We start from the raw sequence: 22,062 nt of genomic DNA on the forward strand, positions 1-22,062 counted from the left end.
AAGATCAGTAAAAGGAAAAATCTCTGCAAAAAATTTAAATCGAAATATTCTTTAAGCGAATGTATGTAATACCTAAGCGCCCCTTAGCAGCAGTAACAGTCGGAGCATCTCACTTTCGGGAAGGCGATAGGACGATCGCTTCCACAGGGTACCAAAATTCGCACGACTAGTGGGTGCAGTCATTGAACCCTGACCAATTTTTTAAACGGGACAACTGCATGACAAGCGGCAATTTTGAGATGCGTTTCTGTCAGGAGTGGACCGAATAGTTGAATTGTGTGCATATTGAGTTCGTTCGTACGCGATTAAATTTTAATATTTTTCAATGCCTATTGCCTAGGTAATATGTAGATTACTTGGATTAGGGAAAAATTTTTGATTATTAAATATTAATTAATAATATATTTTCTTATATCGACGTATAAATAGGGAAGCGGTGCTTCCCCCGCTTCCATGGACCGCACGCCTCTGCGTAGGTCTAAAAGATGGGAATATCTGGCGAAGAAGAACGAATGAAAAAATAATGCAAATATATAGACAACCAAAAATAACAAGACTTGCCAAAATTCAAAGATTAAGATGGCTCGGTCATATAGCAAGAATGGAAGAAGGCATAATTCCCAATGAATTAATAAACACGGAGGCTGGTACAAAAAGAAAAAGAGGACGCCCCCGAAGAAAATGGTTGGAGTCGGCAAAGAAGATCTGAAGTCGCTGAGGGTACAAGATTGGAAAAATCTAGCACAAGACAGAAAGAAATGGAAGAAAACCATTGAAGCCTTGGGCCCCTGAGGCCTGTTGAGCTGGACTATATATGTATATACCTATATTGGTTTCCGACCTAAGAAATCTTTTAGATTTTTTTAAATATTATTTGTTTGGAAATGGAGTCTCTTAGGTTTCGCCTATCTTTAAAAAAATAGTTTTTTAGTTTCTGTATTTTCCTTTATTTTATTAAACTCTCTATAACAAAAATTTAAAAATCCTAAAATGTATTTGCTATATTCAAAATTCATCGCAGACTATATTTTACAGAATAATTAGCGACCATAAGGGATGAATGTTTAGACACACCTGGTATAGACAGTAGGTAGTTGAATGTAAAATGTTATTTGTCTTTATTTTCATTGTCAATATTTTTAATACCTAAGGATGAGATGCGGGATAACAGCCACTAATATCGGTTAATCTTTTGGGACATACGACTTCGTCAAATTCAATATCGGGATTCGAGTAGCCCTTCATCCAAGTGAATCTAAATTCACACCCTGGTTGCAAGTGAGCGGGAAGATTGTGACACTCTTCTATACTGTGCACACCACCATATTGATCGCCCCATTTAGAAACGTCAGCGTTCCATTGGGAGGAACATCCCTGGGTGTAATACCTATAAAAAGCATAGTAATGATTAGTCAAATCAATTTTATTTACGTCTAATTTTTTAAGTTCTTATTTTTGTATTTTTTGCGATATTTTATGCATTCAACCCCTTCCGTTTCAAATGACGAGCTGTGTGTATCAGCTATCGAATACCATGTATTACCATTGTTTCACACGCTAAGAATTTGAACGTGCGATGGTTGGAACGCACGATAACATTCCAGTAGTGGCTCAAGCAGTCCCATGGTACATTTCTCATTACACGGCGGTTGGAATGTTCGGTGAAATCGCCGTGTAATGAGAAAGGTACCATAGGATTGCTCGAGCCACCATTGGAATTTCATCGTGCGTTCCAACCATCGCACATTCAAATTCTTAGCATGTAAAACGAGGGTTAGACCTGGCGCAAATTGAACCTAAGCGAGACACAACCTGTGCCGGCGGGACGGGCGACCCGTGCATTTATTTTTCTAGTGCACCGCATATTGAACACAAGCTAACCCAACCGTTGGCCATCGACGTGGCGAATAGAGACGGGCAAAATCAGTGCGGACATGTAACGGTTACTTTTGATACCGGTTCTAAGTGGTACTGAGTACAAATACTGATTACAAAATACTGATGTATCTGATCCTTGTACTGAATTGAGTAGGCAACTTAAAAACGGTATTTCCGTACTTGTAACTAGTAACGTTTTAAAAATATCTTACACGGACCTAGTAGTCGTAGCGGTATGACTTTCGAAAACATCGAATTTGATCATATGCGGATGCATAAAAAGATATCTTACACTGAGTATTTTATTTCTGCACATAATACCTACATATTTAAAATATTCTCTCCCCTACAGCTCGGTTATAACTCATATTCCTCAATTTACTGCTTGGATCACAATCATTTACAATTACATACTGCAGGATCGCAATAATTTACAATTACTGCAGGTCATAATTCATAATCCCTCCGCTACTGATCGGTCATAAAAAATAACACTATCTGCATATTTCGTTTTTAGTTTTTAAGCATAAACAAAAATGATGTAATAAACAAAAATGTAATATGCCGACAAGTTGAATTTGAGGGTAATACGATATTTTTATCGATCACGGTTTTAAGTAACATGAATAATTTTTCACCTTATTTTTCTAATAATGTGATTTTGTAAAGGCATAACTTTGATTATTAATTTCGTATCGCTGCTTATTTAGTCTGTACTTAGGTATTACCATCCGTAGATACTTCCATCTCGCAAACAAAAACACGTAAAAATAAACATCTGGCGGTGAGTCACGCGTCCCACGGCCCAAGAAAACTGTACGCCGATGACAAACGTACCCAAGGGAGACCTGTGAACGAATGCACTGATAGTAGGATGCGCAATACTGTCTACGCAGTTCGCCGACGCAGGTTGTGTCTCGCTTAGTTCAATTTGCGCCGGGCCTTACGGTACTGCTCGTTCTCGCCCAATCCAACCATCGTCATGTTCTAATGTATCACCTGTCAACCCTGTCAATTTTTAGTCTACAGGAACTCATCCAGCGCTGCAAAAATATGAACAAAGACTACGCAAAGGTATTCGATAATGTAAAGCACGAAAAGATAATTGAAGTACTACATAAGATCGGAATCGTTCTCAAGGACATGCGAACAATAGCGAGTATCTATTGGGATCAAACAGTAAAAAAAAACAAGTGAAAGTAGGATCTACATTAACCAATAAAATTAAAATCCAGAAAGAGATACGGCAGGGCTGTATCTTGTTTCCCATTCTCTTTAACATTTTACATAAAAAATAATTAATTACATAAGGTATGCTAACAACACTGTGATTTTCGCGAGTAGCATGGAGGAGCTGAGTAGCCTTATGGGTAAGATAGAAAGAACAAGTGCACAATACGAGCTCAAATTGAACACAAAAACCAAATGGATGTTAGTAAGTAAAACCCAATAACGAGCAAGACAACGCATATTAGACAATCAAAGAATTTAACACGTAGATTCGTACACTTACTTAAGAACAACAGTTAATTGAATTTGGGATCAAGCGAAGGAGATACGCATATGAATGGAAAAAGCAAGAGCGTCGTTCACTAGCAGGAAGCAAATTTTTACCTCTAACAGCTTCACCTCTCAAAATCCGACTTCTTACATGTTATATAATTCAGATTTAGCTATATGGAATGGACGTAAAAACGTTGACCAAAGCAAACGAAGAAAAGCTCAGATGTTTTGAACGGACAATACTTGGAAAACTTTTCGGAACCAATATCGAATTAAAAGTACTCTACGATGACACCGATATTCTCCAAGAAATTAAATCACAGCCACTAAGATGGGCAGGCCACGTGCACAGACTTCATAACGAGAGACTTGTAAAACTGGTATGGGAGAAGATTCCTACAGGCAAAAGACCACTTGGACGCCCCAGAATACGATGAAGAGATAATATCTAAGCAGATCTCCGGAAAAGGAACATTGCATTTGATCCTAGGTTGATGGAAGAACGAACAAATTGGAAGAAAGTTGTACAGTCAGCCAGGACCCACCCAGAGTTGTAGCGCTACGTGATGATGATGAATGGACGTGAACAATGACCGCAACATTAATGAAGAAAGTAGAGGTCTTCGAAATGTGGGCCTACCCACGTATATTACGTATATCCTGTACCGATCACGTGACCAACGAGGAGGTACTACGCCGGATAGGTAAGGAGAGAGAAGTAGAAATAACGATACAGAAAAGAAAGTTGAAATACTTGAGTCACGTACTGAGACATAGTAAATATAAAGTACTTCAGCTAATCATCCAGGGGAAAATAGACAGCAGAAGGAATCCAGGAAGTAAATAAGCCAGGGAATCTGCCGTAAATAAAGTCAGAATAGCTATGTTAATAATTGTCAACGTTCGGAACGGACAAGGCACGGGAAGAAGAAGACAAAGCTGTCAATTTTGTGATCAATGTCTCTATATTTCTCAGTGGCGGATCCGAGGGAGGTGTTACGACTCCCCCTAGATGAAAATAAATATAAATTCAATAATTCTAAAAAGAAAAACAAAGAGCCGTCAAAGAAAATAATTGAAAACCCACTTATCCTAGGAGTGGTGAGACTAAGTGGCCTTGCATTAGACAAAAGTAATTAAATCACCTTCAAGATCCATGACACCCCAAAAAAAATTGGATCCGCCACTGATATTTCTCGAAACGTTGTGTAACTTTCCAACTATTAAGGTTTGTCTTTAGTAGGCTGTCTTTTCGAAAACCGTGTTGTTATTTTCCTATTTCACCTTATTGCTAATATCTAGCAACAAAACACTTAAAACTTTTGTTTTCAACACTTCCACAAAATTTATTATAATTCATTATCATTACAGCTTTTTCGGCAGAGTATCTTTCTCAATAAATGATGTATTTTAACCATGCGTCTACCCTTTATAGCTTAACTGAATAAGTTGTTCTACTCTTAGTTGTTCTTATTCTACTCTTCTGTTTCTTACCCAGCTATTAATGTTCTCCATCTTGCATCTCCGTCGTATATCTGTATTCTGTCATAACGTGCCTTAACATCGATTTTTCAAAGGATTGTCATCTCTGATATTTCTAGCATTCTTTTGTCCTCTCTGTGTCGGGTCGTGTTTCTGCCGCTTATGTCATTATTGTTCTGATGACTGTTTTGTAAATTCTGCCTTTCATTCCTTTTCCGATATCTTCATTTCTTCATATTGTTTCATTCAGGGAATTTAGGGCTATGTTTGCTCTATTCACTTGATCTTCCACTTCTGTTTCCACCTTTTCTGTAGCTAGTTAGTGATGCCTAGATATTTAAACTCCATAACTTGTTCTATTATCTGACCCTTCAGCTCTAATTTACATCTTAATAGATTTACTGTTATAACCCTGCATTTTGTCATTTGTGGGGAATTCTATTAAATTGGTGATGCAATATACGTTATAAATCATCTTCACTTTGAGGGATTAGTATTGAATCGTCTGCATAGCAGATTATTTTAAGTTGTTTTTCTCCCATTTGGTATCCTTTTGAAGTTCTTATGGTAGGAAAGCCCAAGCGGGGATTTTTGCAGTTACTAGAGCGCGTCAGATTATTACATGATACAAATGTCAAAGTCAAACAATTTCAAAGTCAATGCTTGTCAAAACTTTCGCTAGTGTTGAAAAATAAAATAAAACGATATCATACTCCTCCAAAATGGTTAGAATGCATTTGAGTGATATGCAAAAAGCAAGAGCAATTGCCAAACTCGAAGAATGTTGTTCACAGATCAACAGGATGAGTTGTTATGAGATTATTTGAGAGAATCTCCTTTTGCCAGAGCTCAAAAGCTAACGAAGAGACAGCGTTTCCGGGCTGTATTTGCACTGCACGTAGAAGCATTACACAAATTATTGTTTATAATTTAACATTGTTTATAATTATTTAATATGAAATAGAGTTAAAATAAAATGGATATTTTAAAACCATACTTCCCTATTTTCGTTACCTATTAAGACTATAATCCATTTTATTCAAAAAAACTTATTTCTATATTATCCATGTTTAGACAAGGCGAAACCGGCGGGTTCATTGGAAAAAATATTCCCATGAGATTTTTTTGCATAATCACATTCGTGAGACATCACAGAGTAAGGTTCAAAAAGTCGCCCAGGTGAAAAGTGGTCCAAATTTTTTTTTTCAATTTTTTTTTAATCAATTTGCAAAAATCGGACTTCTTTAATCAAATTGCAAAAATCGGATTTTTCGGACCATTCCGGACCAAAAAGGTCTCTAAAGTTGATAGTGTTCGAGTTATAAGCAATTTAAAATTTGAAAATCGCGAAAATGGCCATTTTTAAGACTTAATAACTCGGTTAAAAATTATTATAATGAAAGTCAGAAAGTGACTAAATCAAATTAAAGCCCCCCCTACATGATCCAGAAGAAATTACTAAACTGTTATTTATAATTATTAATAATGAGCGGTAAGATCGTATTGACGCGGCTGTAAATGTGAGTGCGAGTGAGATACGCCATTGGACTGCCTGAATGGTATCTCAGTCGCACTCATCATGGACGGCCGCCTAATACGTGGATGGCGCTCATTATTATTACTTAAAAATAACAGCTTAGTAATCAAATAATGACAAAAATTTCTTCAGGATCTTGTAAGGGGGCTTTAAACTTTGATTTAGTTACTTTCTGACTTTCATAGTAATAACTTTTAACCGAGGTATTAAGCCTTGAAGGTCGCCATTTTTCGTTTTTTTCAATTTTAAAATGCTTTTTCCTCGAAAACGATCAACTTTAGAGAATAATTATAAGAGACCTTTTTTTATCCAGAATGGTCCAAAATACCTAAAAAAATTTGTCCGGGTCAAAAAAATTGATTTTTGCAATTTGATTAAAAAAAAAATTGTTAAAAAAAATTTGGACCACTTTTCGCGTGGGCGACTTCTTGAATCTTATTCTGGAATGTCTCACGAATGTGATTATGCCAAAAAAATCTCATGGGAATATTTTCTCCAAAGAACCCGCCGTTTTCGCCTTGTCTAGTTGTTAAATTTTGTAAAATATATTTATATTATTTTGATTTTTTAATTTTAATCAAGCCTGTAAACTATTCAATGATCGTAACTGTACCTCTACCATATATTGGCTCTTAATGCAAAGGAGTTCGTTAAGGGGGGGGGGCGGGCGAAAAAATCTATCCTTAGAAAAACTCGAAATCGTCAGATTAAGATAAGATAAGTTAAGTACATGCAAAACAGTGTATATTTAAAAAATCTGACGATTTGAGCAAGGAAATGGATGAGTTCTAAAGTTTCACAAGAAAAAAGCGAATATTTCGGGAAATAAACGACATATCGAAAAACTAAAAATAAAAAAATACGTACTCAATATTATTCAAAAACCTATCGAATGATACCAACCACAACTTCCCACGGAGAGGGGTGGGGGGTAAATTTAATATTTTAAAATCAAGTATATTCAAATGGGAAATAAGCCACAATTTTACCTAAAAATGATTTTATTAACGTTTCGACGCCCAAGTCGGGTGTCGTTGTCAAAATACAAAATAATACTAAATAAACAAAAATGTTGTTGCTTAGTAAAAAATTCTTCTAATAATTTATTTAATCTGACTCATTTATATCGGCAATTCAGACAGGTATTATACATTTTAAAGTAGACGACTTTAAAATGATATTGCCAATATTGATGAGTTGCGTTCCTGGGACGACTTTACTAAAAGATAGTTCATTCGATTACATGAAATCAATCCCAACTCAAGAATATCCGCCACAAAAAATCATAGCATGTGATCTGTCTTTAAAAAGACAACCAAATGCAACGGTGGCACTGAAATTCTCGCGTTAGAGATTCCATAGTAAATCACGAGGGAAAACCAGGAAAAACCTCGTGATACTATCCCGACATCGTAAGTATTTAGGTTTACATTTAGTTTACTCTCAAAACTAATACCGAATTCTGACTTGATATTTTAAATTTTAAATAATACTAAAATACTCAATGTACTAACTCGATATGTTACTGATTTACTAATTGTGGTATTTTCTTTCTATTGACTTCCTCCTTTAATATGGGTAACCACATCCTACTGCATTCTACCGAGGAATTTGCGACACAATTGGTTTCATTTAGCATAATTAGAGCCGCTTCTTTGATTTTTCTCTTTTTACTATCTGCTTCTTTTAGGACTATACTTTTTTTTTCCTGGTTTTCCCTCGTGATTTACTATGGAATCTCTAACGCGAGAATTTCAGTGCCACCGTTGCATTTGGTTGTCTTTTTAAAGACAGATCACATGCTACGATTTTTTGTGGCGGATATTCTTGAGTTGGGATTGATTTCATGTAATCGAATGAACTATCTTTTAGTAAAGTCGTCCCAGGAACGCAACTCATCAATATTGGCAATATCATTTTAAAGTCGTCTACTTTAAAATGTATAATACCTGTCTGAATTGCCGATATAAATGAGTCAGATTAAATAAATTATTAGAAGAATTTTTTACTAAGCAACAACATTTTTGTTTATTTAGTATTATTTTGTATTTTGACAACGACACCCGACTTGGGCGTCGAAACGTTAATAAAATCATTTTTAGGTAAAATTGTGGCTTATTTCCCATTTGAATATACTTGATTTTAAAAATGCCACAAGAAAATAGCTTCAGAACAACTTTAATATTTTAAATACGAATCCCGCGATATTTCGCAAAATGAACATCAGATCGAAAAACTGAAAAATACACTTTTTCAATATTTTTGAAAAATCTATCGAATGGCACCAAACACAACCCCCACGGAGGTAGAGTGGGGGGTAACTTTAAAATCTTAAATGGGAGCCCCCATTTTTTATTGCAGATTTGGATTCCTTACGTAAAAATAAGTAACTTTTGTTCGAGACATTTTTTCAAATTATGGATAGATGACGCTATAATCTAAAAAAAAACGATTGTTGGAAATGGAAAATTAAATTAAAAATGGACAAGTCCCCATTAAAATGGAAAACTTTACTTAACTTTTTTGGTTTTAGGACCTACTCTTCACAACCCAATAGGTCCCCAAAGCGCTCGAGTGACTGCACATTTAGCATACTTTGCTCCCCTATAATTACATTTTTATTATTTCATCCATGAACAGGTTGAACAACATAGAACTCAGGGAATCCTCCTATCTTATCCTATCGTCAGCTATCGAATACTATAACATGGCAAACTTTGAGCAAATTTAACAGAGTGCATTTTTCCAAAAGATTTATGCGGGGTCCTTTAATGTTTTTGAAAAATGAGGTACAATAACTACATAAATATAAACCATTTAACATACCCAACTCCACTTCCTGGCATTGCAATATCGAACTCGTTGTGAGTTGCATGTGGGTCGTCATCTCCAGTATTAGTAACTTGTAAGACCATTTGTTTGCCAGCAAGTTCCGCTGGTTTGAATCTAAAAACGATACAAGAACAGCACATGTTGCGATTGGAGTGAATGAATTTGGCGGCTACAAAACCTAAAAAAATACGTTTCAGTTTTAAAACTAGTAAATTGCAAGTACATTTATTTATTTAGCGTATGGCTTAAGTATATCATAGAATATATTTAGATTTATGCATTATACAATGCATCACAAACAGATGTCCAATTTTTTTATATATTCGATTGACCCTTCGGTTGCCATTACAAAGTCTATAGGGTCGCCTGTGTATGCTCTGCGTGGGCAGTCCTGAACAATGTGACTGATCGTCTGTCTTGCAGCGCCGCAGTCACAAGAAGGCGAGGGGAGTTTACCCCATCTGTGGAGGGAGTCGGCGCATCTTCCACAGTTTGCTCGAATTCGATTAAGGGCTGCCCAAATCTTACGGGGACGTTCAAATTCGCCAGGTTTCCCTATGATGTCCGGTAGACTATGGTAATGCGGATCTGTCCTACTTTCCCAATCTTCTCTCCATCGGGTATTTAAGTCAAAGTTGGATTGCTGCAGCGCTTGAGCAGATTGTAGAGGGGGTAACCTGGATCGGAGACGGTTTCCAAGAATATCGGGGATGTCTTTGTGGACTAGAAGCTGGCGACTGTCCATTATTTTGTTATATTCTTTAACCAATGCATGTTCGCGGCGTAGGTTGGGTGGTGCTATATTACTAAGGGTAGGTAGCCACATTGTAGGGGTGGGCTTAATTGTGCCTGTTATCATACGCATAGTACGGTTTAGTTGGGTGTCGACCAGGTGGGTATGCCTGCTATTTAGCCACACTGGAGCACAGTATTCTGCCACCGGATATATCAGGCCAAGAGCAGAGAATCTTAATGTTGATGCTGTGGACCCCCATGTGTTCTCTGAATGTGAGCGTTCTGTCTAGAGTAACCCCAAGGTATATCGGGTATTTATTGTGTTTTAACAGCTTGTTATTAAAATACACTCGCAATTCTCTGTGGATTAGACATGCAAGTACATATCTACAGAACATTGATTAGACCTGTAGTAACCTATGGTTGTGAAACCTGGGTTATGACGAAAAGGGATGAAGCCTAGCTCAAGACATTCGAGATAAAAATACTGAGAAAAGTATATGGCCGGTGCAAGAGGAAGACGGGCACATGGAGAATCAGGAGAAACAACGAGGTTAATGAATTGAATGAAGGTTACGATATTAGGATATTAGGTTACGATATTATTACGAAGGAAAAAATAAATGAAGGATGAAAATTTGGGAATGGGTAGTTGAAATTGTCTATTATTATATAAGAGAAAGTTTACAATTCTATACCCCCTCCATTTTACACAACTGGAGGGGATTACTCCTTCTCGGGAGTGAAAAAATATGGATTCAAAATAAGTTCGGAATTGGATAAAAAGACTAATTCTGAGCAACTTTTGCTCTATAGAGTTTTTTCACTAAGTCAATACTTTTCGAGTTATTTGCAAGTGAATATGTTCATTAAAAAAATAACATGTTTTTGGAGAGTTTTTCGCAAATAACTCAAAAAGTAAGTATTTTATCGAAAAAAATATTCTTAGTAAAAATATAGCATATAAACAAGTGAAAAAAATGGTGTATGCATGAAGTCTGCATACCTACCATCAGCGGAGTTACAGCTAATGAAAAGTAGATTCTTATTCGTCCAATTCTAAAATCGAATAATTCGAAGTGAAATGACAAAAACAGAGCACTTTCCTGGGAAAACTCATTATAACTTTTTTAAAGTGCTTAAAAAAAGGTTTATTTTTGTTTTTTTAAAAAACTTTTACCATTAAAAGTAAGTGAGTTACGCTCAAAATATTGTTGGTCGCTTTTATTTTTTGGTAAAAAAATCGCGAAAATCACCCCCTAATTAGCATCCCAAAATAAAGTGAATCGCTATTGTCGCACAGTTACTTTGCTTATGAATTATTTATATGATCTATTAGTTTCATCGGTTCAAAGTGCGAGTGTTTGAAAAGGCTGTAGTTAAAATGGCTTGAACGAGTCAGTAATCAAGAGTGTTTGCAAATTTTGAACAGTCATAGCATAACTAATTTTTGTCTAACTTGTGAGGCGGTAACGATTAATTTTATTTTGGTGCTAATTAGGAGGTGATTTTCGCGATTTTTTTACCAAAAAAATAAAAGCGACAAACAATATTTTAAGCTTAACTCACTTACTTTTAATGATAAAAGTTTTTTAAAAAACAAAAATAAACCTTTTTTAAACTCTTTAAAAAAGTTAAAATGAGCTTTCCCAGGAAAGTGCTCCGTTTTTTGACTTTTCACTTCGAAATATTCGATTTTGGAATTGGACGAATAAGAACCTACTTTTCATTAGCTGCTGGTGGGTATGCAGACTTCATGCATCCATCATTTTTTTTTAACTTTTTTATAGGCTATATTTTTGCTAAGAATATTTTCTTCGATAAAATCCTTACTTTTTGAGTTATTTGCGAAAAACTCTCCAAAAATATTTTTTTTTTGTTAAAAATGAACATGTTCACTCGAAAATAACTCGAAAAGTATTGACTTAGTGAAAAAACTCTATGGAGCAAAAGTTGCTTAGAATTAGTCATTTTATATAATTCCGAACTTATTTTGAATGTATATTTTTCACCCCCAAGAAGGGGTAATCCTCTCCATTTTTGTAAAATGGAGGGGATGTAGAATTGTAAACTTTTTCTTATATAATAATAGACAATTTCAACTACATATTCCCAAATTTTCATCCTTCTTTTATTTTTTTTGGTCAGATTGTTCTTTGATCGGGTTATTATACGATTTGTGAAAAGTCAAAGACTGTCATGACTGGGATACGTGCAAAGACAAGACAATGAAAAAATTACAAAGAAAATATTACAATGGAAGTCGATAGGAAAACGAAAAAAAAGGCCCAGAACGAGATGGTTGGATGATATGGAAGACGACCTGAAAACCATGAATATAAGACAATGGAGAAGAAGGGCACAAGAGAGATCCGAATGGAAGTACATAACCAGACAAACAAATACCCATTAAGAGTTATGATGTCAAAAGGAAAAGAAGAAAATTGTAAGTATCAGGATGAGCTATAATTTATTTGTTTGCAATTGACAACACTTAAACCTCATTATAATTAGAAAAATCTTGGTCAAAATAATATCACGATGATATTATTGACTTCTGTCTACATAACAGTACAAAACCGAAATTTCTATAATAGCCCAATCAAAGAACAATCTGACCCCAAAAAAAATAAAGGAAGGATGAAAATTTGCTAATAGGTAGTTGAAATTGTCTATTATTATATAAGAAAAAGTTTACAATTCTACAACCCCTCCATTTTAAAAGAATGGAGGGGAATACCCCCCTGTCGAAGATGAAAAAATATATTCAAAATCAGACCGGAATTGGATAAAATGAATAATTCTAAACAACTTTTCTTCTATATTTTTTCACTAAGTCAATACTTTTCGAGTTATTTGCGAGTGAATATGTTCATGATTAACAAAATAAAACATGTTTTTGGACGTTTTTTCGGAGATAACTCAAAAAGTAAGTATTTTAGCAAAAAAATATTCTCAGCAAAAATATAGCCCATAAAAAATTGAGAAAAATGGTGTATACATGAGGTCTGTAGACCCAGTAGAAGCAGAGTTGCAGCTAATGAAAAGTAGGTTCTTCTTCGTCAAATTCCAAATCGAATATTTCAATGTGAAATAACCCAAAAACGGAGCATTTTAGGGGAAAATTCATTTTAAATTTTTAAAATGTTTAAAAAAAGGTTTACTTTTGTTTTTTAAAAAACTTGTAATATTAAAAGTAAGTGAATTGCGCTCAAAATATTGTTGGTCCCTTTTATTTTTTTGGTAAAAAAATCGCGAAAATCACCCCCTAATTAGCATCACATATAAATTTTAACATTACCACTTCACAAGTTACTTTCTCTATGTATTATTTATATGATCTGTAAGTTTCGTCGGTTCAAAGTGCTTCGTTTTGAAAAAGCTGTAGTTAAAATGGCTTGAATGAGTAACTAATCACGAGTTTAGGCAAATTTTGAACAGCCATAGCATAACCAATTTTTGTCTAACAAGAAAACAAAAAATCAAAAATATTCAGAAAAGCAAAACGTACATTTTATTACTCTTTGAGATTTTTGGTATTCCTAATTGTTTTTAAGTTAATTCCATAAACAATTACGATTTTTTTCAAAATTAAAAAAAAGTTTTATTTTAAACCCAATTTTTTTCAGAACTGAGCACTTTGAACCAATGAAACTTATAGATAATATAAACAATACATAAGTAAAATACCTTGTAAAGCGGTAATGATTAATTTTATTTGAGAAACTAATTAAGGGATGATTTTCGCCATTTTTTTACCCAAAAATAAAAGGGACCAACAATATTTTGAGCGTAACTCACATACTTTTAATGTCAGAAGTTATTTTAAAAACAAAAATAAACCTTTTTTTTAAACACGTTTTTTAAAAAAGTTAAAATTAATTTTCCCCGAAAAGTGCTCCGTTTTTTTGTTATTTCACATTGAAATATTCGGTTTGGAATTTGACGAAGAAGAACCTACATTTCATTAGCTGCAGCTCTGTTTCTGGCGGCGGCCATCATATGCTAGAGAGAGAAAGCTAAGCGTTGGTAGAGAGAGATAGATAGACCACTGACCCGAACTGCTCCGGATTACGCTATTTTTCGGACCTGGCCTGATCTACGTGTTATTATATCTATTGAAACGGTTCCCCAATAAGAACACGATCAGTAGGAAGACCACGAAATCGATGGAATGGCAACTTACGGGAGGCACATTGAAAACACAGTCATATCTACACAAAAAGAAGAAAAAGAAGCATATCGTGATTATTGATACAAGGCACAAGGTATATCTAGTCATTTCAGCAAAAAAGAGTATCTTATGGAAAATGTCGTTAATGGTCCGCTTTTTGACAGATCCCGTTTGGACTAAAGTTATTTATTTATTTATTTATTAAGCTCAACAGTCCTTGAAGGCCTAGGGCTGAAAGATTTAATTTTTCTTTACAATTACTATTACATATCTATATGATGCTATCTATATCCTATACTACTATACAGGGTGTTTCATTGGGAAAGTAACATACGTTAACTGTAGAAAGAGGACACTTAGGCGGTCTCAAAAATACCACTTAATGGGTCTTACTCCATTAATAACAAAGATACTGGGTATTTTATCTATTTTGCCATTTTTTTAATTGGGTCATAACTTTTTAACCACACTGTATATTTATTTTATATTTGGCACGCAAATATCATTTCAGGTGTACAATAAATTAATTTATTTACAATTGTAGAAAATCCAGGTCCGGATTAAAAAATATTTGAAAAAGATTCCGACTCAAAAACAACACCCTGTACATTAAATTTTTTAAAATAGATTTTTCAGTTGAAAAGAGGATGAAAAACCAAATTTAGTGGTATACTTTGAGTTTTCGGCAAAATGATTTTTCTGGTCAAATTTTGAGTTTGAATTCTGAAATTATGTGAATTGCGGGAGTTCTAAGTAGAAAAAAATTGAAATACAGCTTACAACTTGTCAACCGCACTGTATATTGATTTTATATTTAACAAGCGAATATTCTTTTAGGTACCCAATCAATTAATTTACTTACAATTATAAAAAATCCAGGTCCGTATTAAAAAATATTGTATAAATGTTCCGACCCAAAAAAATACCCTGTATATTAAATTTTTTTAAATGGATTTTGCATTTTAATAGAGGATGAAAAACTAAATTTAGTGGTATACTTCGAATTTTCGGCAAAATGATTTTTCTGGTAAAATTTTGAATTGAATTCTGAAATTATGTCAATTGCTAGAGCTCTATGCAGAAAAAATTAAAATGCGACTTAATTTTAATTAATATCATTATTTAATCTAAATTGGTAAAATGTTAACATTTCAGTGTTTTTTAATTATGTGTGACAAATAGTTTATGGCGAATATTCATCTTTAAATAATGAATAAATAATAAAGAGTCAATAAAGAATACATCAATTTAATCAACAAAATATCTAAAAATTAAAACAAACAGCGAAAATTTGCAGTATAATAACTATTCAAAACTAAAGCACTTATTCAAAATTACCACCATAAAAAATTATTGTTATGTGTGCAAATGTTAATATTTTACCAATTTAGATTAAATAATGGTATTAATTAAAATTAAGTCATATTTTAATTTATTTTACTTGGAGCTTCGCAATGCACATAATTTCAGAATTTAAATTCAAAATTTTAACAGAAAAATCATTTTGCCGAAAATTCAAAATATATAGGTCTGGATCCCGCGTATGAAAAAAAAGTTGATTAATAGCAAGCTGAAAATTTGTTAATAGCTTAAGGGTGTCTAGTAGGATAAACTTTGATATATGGGAACACTGGAACATGGGCATTTATAATTGTGGAACAGATTAAAAATTTGGAACGGTCAGACTACGAAAACGGCACATTTATTTTGTCCGACAGAACAGACTTAAACTCTCCGAACAGAGATTAAACTCTCATGCAAAAATTAGACTGCTATTTATCACCTGTCATAATTCCTGTCAATTGACATATTCTACATGTTCCACTCATTAAAACGCCCATTTGGTGATAAATAGCAGTCTGATTTTTACATGAGAGTTTAATCTCTGTTCGGAGAGTTTAAGTCTGTTTTGTCGGACAAAATACATGTGCCGTTTTCGTGGTCCGACCGTTCCAAATTTTTAACCTGTTCCACAATTAAAACTTCCCCTGTTCCAGTGTTCCCATATATCAAAGTTTGTCCGACTAGACACCCTTAAGCTATTAACAAATTTTCAGCTTGCTATTAATCAACTTTTTTTTCATACGCGGGATCCAGACCTAATACCACTAAATTTAGTTTTTCATATCCTTTTTAAATGCAAAATCCATTTAAAAAAATTTAATATACAGGGTTTGGGTCGGAACATTTATACAATATTTTTTAATCCGCACCTGGATTTTTTATAATTGTAAATAAATTAATTGATTGGACACCAAAAAGAATATTCGCGTGTTAAATATAAAATCAATATGCAGTGCGTTTGACAAGTTGTAAGCTGTATTTCAATTTTTTTCTACTTAGAGCTCTCGCAATTCACATAATTTCAGAATTCAAATTCAAAATTTGACCAGAAAAATCATTTTGCCGAAAATTCAAAGCATACCACTAAATTTAGTTTTTCATCCTATTTTCAACTGAAAAATCTATTTTAAAAAAATTTAATGTACAGGGTGTTGTTTTTGGGTCGGAAAATTTTTCCAATATTTTTTAATCCGGACCTGAATTTTTTACAATTGTAAATAAATTAGTTTATTTTACACCTTAAATGATATTTGCGTGCCAAATATAAAATAAATATATAGTGTGGTTAAAAAGTTATGAAACAATTAAGAATATGGCAAAATAGATAAACACCCAGTATCTTTGTTATTAATGGAGTAAGGCCCATTAAGTATGGTATTTTTGAGACCGCCTAAGTGTCCTCTTTCTACAGTTAACGTATGTTACTTTGCCAATGAAACACCCTGTATACAATATTACATTTGTTTATATAAAACACTTAATACTACACTTAATATTCCTTATAGTCTTTCGATACATTTCTTCACCACTTCCTTCCATTGTTTTCTGTCCAAAGCTTTTTCTTTCCAGTTTACAATATTACTTTTTTGTAAGTCTTCATATACGCTGTCCTTCCATCTCCTTTTTGGTCTACCTATTCTTCTTTTTTGTATTGGTTTACGTGATAGAACCATTTTTGGCATTCTTTCCTTTCCCATTCTTTCAATGTGTTCTAAGTATCGGATTCTCTGTGCTTTGATTGACGTCGTTATTTTTGGTTCATTATAAGTTCTTCCAGTTCCTTATTATTTCTTCTTCTCCACTGACCATCTATTTTCGCGCCTCCATATATTGCTCTTTGTATTTTTCTCTCCTATCTTTCTAAAAGGTCTATTTCTGATTTTTTTAGCACTCATATTTCACATGCATATGTAGCTGTAGGTCTGATAACTGTTTTGTAGATTCTTATTTTTGTTTTTCTTGAGACATATTTAGATTTCATTAATGGTCGCAATGTTCCATATTTTTTGTTTCCTTTTGCTATCCTTGCTTTTATCTCCTCTTCCCCATGTCCCTTTTCATCTACTTTTACACCCAGGTAAGTAAATTCTGAAACTCTTTTAACCCTTAAATGCCCAAGGGTGGGTAAAAAATGTCCACCTAATGCGCATTCCCTCGTAACATATTTATTACGTGTTTAAAAATTCTCCAAAAATTATTTATTGTTAAAAAGACAGCCTTTTATCGAATGTTAAATTGGTTCTACCGATATTTTTGAAAACAAAAGTATTATCTTGAGTTAAATATGGGTAGGCATAAAAAGTACACCCTTGGCAAAACTTGTTACTAAAGATTTCTATATAATTTCTCGTTGGTAGGAACATAGTCCATATAATTATCGACGTATAATTACATAATCGACATAATTATCCCCCAATGAGGAGTCTGAAAGGAAGAATGTGGAGAAAGTCGACAAATCTGAATTACTGGCTTTTACTGGTATGTTAATTTTGATGTACATTGTAATTTAGTTGAAAGGTTTGTAAATTGTTTATATTAATATTTTAGAAGATGTTGTGTTTATTAAGCATAAGATTCTTAAGTTTAATCCATTTCCAACAACTCTCAATAAATATATTAGCTATTTTCGAGGTGGACATTTTTTACCCACCCTTGGGCGTACATGGAACCTAAAAAAGGTTGGGCGTTTAAGGGTTAAATGCGCATACATTTTCTCCTTCTATCTCCAATGTGAAATTGTCTTCTTTTTCTTTATCTGTTTCTCCCATTATCATGTATTTTGTCTTTTCCTTACTTATGAGAAGACCAAAAATTTTGGCTTGTTTTATTATATTGCTCATTAATTTTGTTAGCTGGACTAAAGTTAAAGAGATGATATGAAATAAAGAAAGTTATTCGTGATACATAAACATAAACATTTACACTATATTTTCCAAAATCTGGTAATATATCTAGAACTCACCTAAAGCAATAGAGTCATTTACTGAGCGTTGCGCTTGGTTAGTACAGACATAAGCACCTCCTCCCACACATCCTGATTGTGTTTCAGGGTCAATTGCAGTAACACCATCATGCTGGCAGGATTTTACAGGGGTTTTGTAATTTACGTTTCCAGGCCATGAGCAAGTTGGTTTGCAACAATCCCAATAACGTGTGGTGGTACCGGAACCAGATAAACCTCCAGGAATTTTTTCAATGATGACGTTTCCGGCTTCTAAAGGTTCGGTTTCCAAAAGTTCGGCCGACGCATCTGGAAATTTAAAAATACGAAAAAATATTAAGTAAATTTAATGAAAAATTCATTTTTGTAAAAGGTATATTAATTTAAAAAGCCCCTAGAAGGACTACAAATATAAAAACAAGACGTTTTCGCTCTGTAACAAGAGCGTGCAGTATTACAAAAACATGGTGAGCCACCCACAAATACAAAAGTTAAAACCTTTAAAAATAGACTAAAAGTCTTATATAAGTGTAAACATTTGTTGCCCTAAGGCCATATCCAGAGGAATTATATCCATCCTTTGGATTTTACTATGTTTACACTTATATAAGACTTTTAGTATATTTTTAAAAGGTTTTAATCTTTGTATTTTTGGGTGGCTCACTACCCACATAACAATTTCATGTTCTTAGTAGATTCATAGAATATACTTTTCAGAAAAAGTATATACTTACTTAGAATATGCGTAATTACCATTGCGAATGTGCAGAGCATATACTGAGTATATACTACATTACAGTACTTAAACGTTCTATGTATATACTTAGAATGTACTACCGCACTTCTTTTCAGTATATACCAAGAACATACTTTTTAGAAGATTCTAAGGAGGTTCTATAAACCTTTTATTTATATACTTAGAATGTACTATCGCACATATTTTTAGGATATGGGAAGAATATTCCAAGGAAGTGCTATATACCTTCTAGTTATATACTTAGAATGTACTATCGCACATATTTTTAGTATATGGGAAGAATATTCCAAGGAAGTGCTATATACTTTCTATGTATATACTTAGAATGTACTATCGCTATCGAAGATATTTTTAGTATATGGGAAGAATATTCCAAGGATGTGCTGTATTTCTCAAAAGTATGTTTTCAACATCACCAAATCTCATCCTAGGTTCTACTAATATTATTTACATATTCTAATTGCATATGAGAATGTAGTTATTACATTCTACAATATTACGTAAAAAGTAAGTATAAAATATATAAACTTTAGTTATGTTATATAGGTACCTATGTATAATAAATATTATATGGGTAAGTAGCCTATATATAAAATATAAGTAATATATTTAGTTATTATGTGCACATCAAAATAAAAATGCTGCTTATATAATAGCCAAATATATATATGTATGTAAATTACTAAAATTTATAGGTATCTATATACATTATACATACTTTTAGTTACTAGGTATTTAGGAAATATTGAAGTACCAATATGAATTTATTATTTTCAAGCTGCTTTTTATGTTCTTAAAAATGTTTTAGTCCTTGTAGCTAGAAATACTTCGTCTTCGCTTCGTCCTAACAGGGTAAACATAAATGCCTAACTGTACTCTGGAAACTATTTTCATATTTTGCCCTTTTGTTACCTACCCCCTTCCCTTGTGCAGGTATAAAATATGCAATGCAAGGGGTCAGAATGACAATGAATAGCCGTTTCCGGATTCCCGAAAATTATAGGTAAAAATACTTATGGTATAAACTCAAATCAAAATGGTATTATATTCATTTCAATTGAAAACGAAACGAGAATTTCTCATTTTTCTTCAATAGAATTAAGTTTTAAACTTTTTTACCATACAATTAAAACGGTTAAAAAAAAATGAATTCAGTAGTACCTACCAAAATACCTAAATTTTATTAATTATTCTTAACGCGAAGTTGATAATCTATAGGCTAACATTATTCTTCTTCCTATAGGTATATACAGTATATTCTTTTTAAGATATTTTAAAAGTACATACAAATATGTGTTAAGCATATACTTACGCATATACTAAGAATATTCGATTAAGGTATATTCTAAGAATAAACTTTTACGAACATTCCGAGATACTACGTACACGAATGTGCTCAGTATATTCGGTGCAAGAATATTCTTTGAAGCACATGCAAAGAATATGAAATTTAGAATGTTTTTTATTACGCATATACTAAAAAGGATATACTTCGACGAATGTTGGTAGGATATGCTTAGAACATGATGCGAACATCATTGTTATGTGGGTATGTTCTTGTAACACTGATGATGCTCTTGTTACAGAGCGAAAACGTTTTGTTTTTATATTTGTAGCCCTTCTAGGGGCTTTTTAAATTAATATACCTTTTACCAAGACACATTTTTCATTAAATTTACTTGTAATTAATGGTATACAGCCAGCTACAGGAAATTCTTCCTTGTGGATATAAAAAAAATGAAAACTGAAATGATACCAAAGTATTAATTATACAGTGGGGACGTTCAGGTCGGAATAAATTTATTTTCTCGAGATTGGGCAATTTTTAAGAGAAAACCCGAAAGTGGTCGATTTTTATTTTTAAATTATGATTTTTTAGCATATATATCATACTAGTGACGTCAAGGGGTCGTGTGAAAGCTCATTTATATTTATTAAGCGCAACAGGCCTTGTAGGCCTAGGGCTAAAATGTTTACATTTCTGATTACATAAATAATATAATAAATAACTTAATATAACTTACATAACTTATAAAACTTATAAATTTTATTTAAATACACTTCAGTCTTTTTATACACTCCTTTACCACATCTCTCCATCTCCTTCTGTCCAATGCTAGTTCTTTCAATCTCTCAATGTTACTTTTCTTCAAGTCTTCATATACACTGTCCTTCCATCTTTTCCTTGGCCTGCCTTTCCTCCTCTTTTGTATTGGTCTTCGTGAGAGTACCGTTTTTGGCATTCGTTTACTTCCCATTCTCTCGATGTGTCCCAAGTATCGTATTCTCTGTGCTTTGATCGTCGTCGTAATCGTTGGCTCTTGATATAATTCTTCCAATTCTTTATTGGTTCTTCTTCTCCACATTTTCACACCTCCATATATTGCTCTTTGCATTTTTCTCTCCCATCTTTCTAAAAGGTCTGTTTCTGACTTTTTGAGCACCCATGTTTCGCTTGCGTATGTTACTGTAGGTCTGATAACAGTCTTATAAATTCTTATTTTTGTTTTTCTTGATACGTATTTGGATTTCAATAATGTGCTTAATGCTCCATATTTTTTATTTCCTTTAGCTATTCTTGCCTTTATCTCCCCTTCTTCATGACCATTTTCATCTAGTTTGGCTCCCAGGTAAATAATTTCTTTGGCTCTTTTGAACGAGTATGTTTTTTCTCCATCTATTTGTACTATGATGTTATTCTCTTTTTCTTTTTGGATCTCTCCCATTATCATATACTTTGTCTTTTCTTCATTTATTTTAAGTCCGAATTTTTTGTCTTCTGTTATTATGTTTTTCATTAACTTTTGTAGTTCTTTTTTGCTTGTTGCTAATAGCGTCAGATCATCTGCAAATGCTATGCATTGGTGGCCGTTTTTAAA

General features: G+C 33.3%; 1 protein-coding gene across 1 annotated transcript in view; it reads right to left on the reverse strand.

Annotated features, from left to right (window-relative positions):
* Positions 1-923: 923 nt before the first annotated feature.
* The window catches only part of LOC114338967 (endoglucanase), a 36,903-nt gene continuing 15,764 nt past the window's right edge, over positions 924-22,062 (reverse strand). Inside the window, exons 2-4 of the mRNA XM_028289589.2 lie at positions 18,448-18,735; positions 9,227-9,410; positions 924-1,387 (exon numbers count right to left, since the gene is read on the reverse strand). Of these exons, the coding sequence (XP_028145390.1) occupies positions 1,147-1,387; positions 9,227-9,410; positions 18,448-18,735 (713 nt within the window). The 3' untranslated portion in view covers positions 924-1,146. The remainder of the gene's footprint in view (positions 1,388-9,226; positions 9,411-18,447; positions 18,736-22,062) is intronic.

This window comes from Diabrotica virgifera, chromosome 2 (genome assembly GCF_917563875.1).
Source record: "Diabrotica virgifera virgifera chromosome 2, PGI_DIABVI_V3a".
NCBI lineage: Eukaryota > Metazoa > Arthropoda > Insecta > Coleoptera > Chrysomelidae > Diabrotica > Diabrotica virgifera.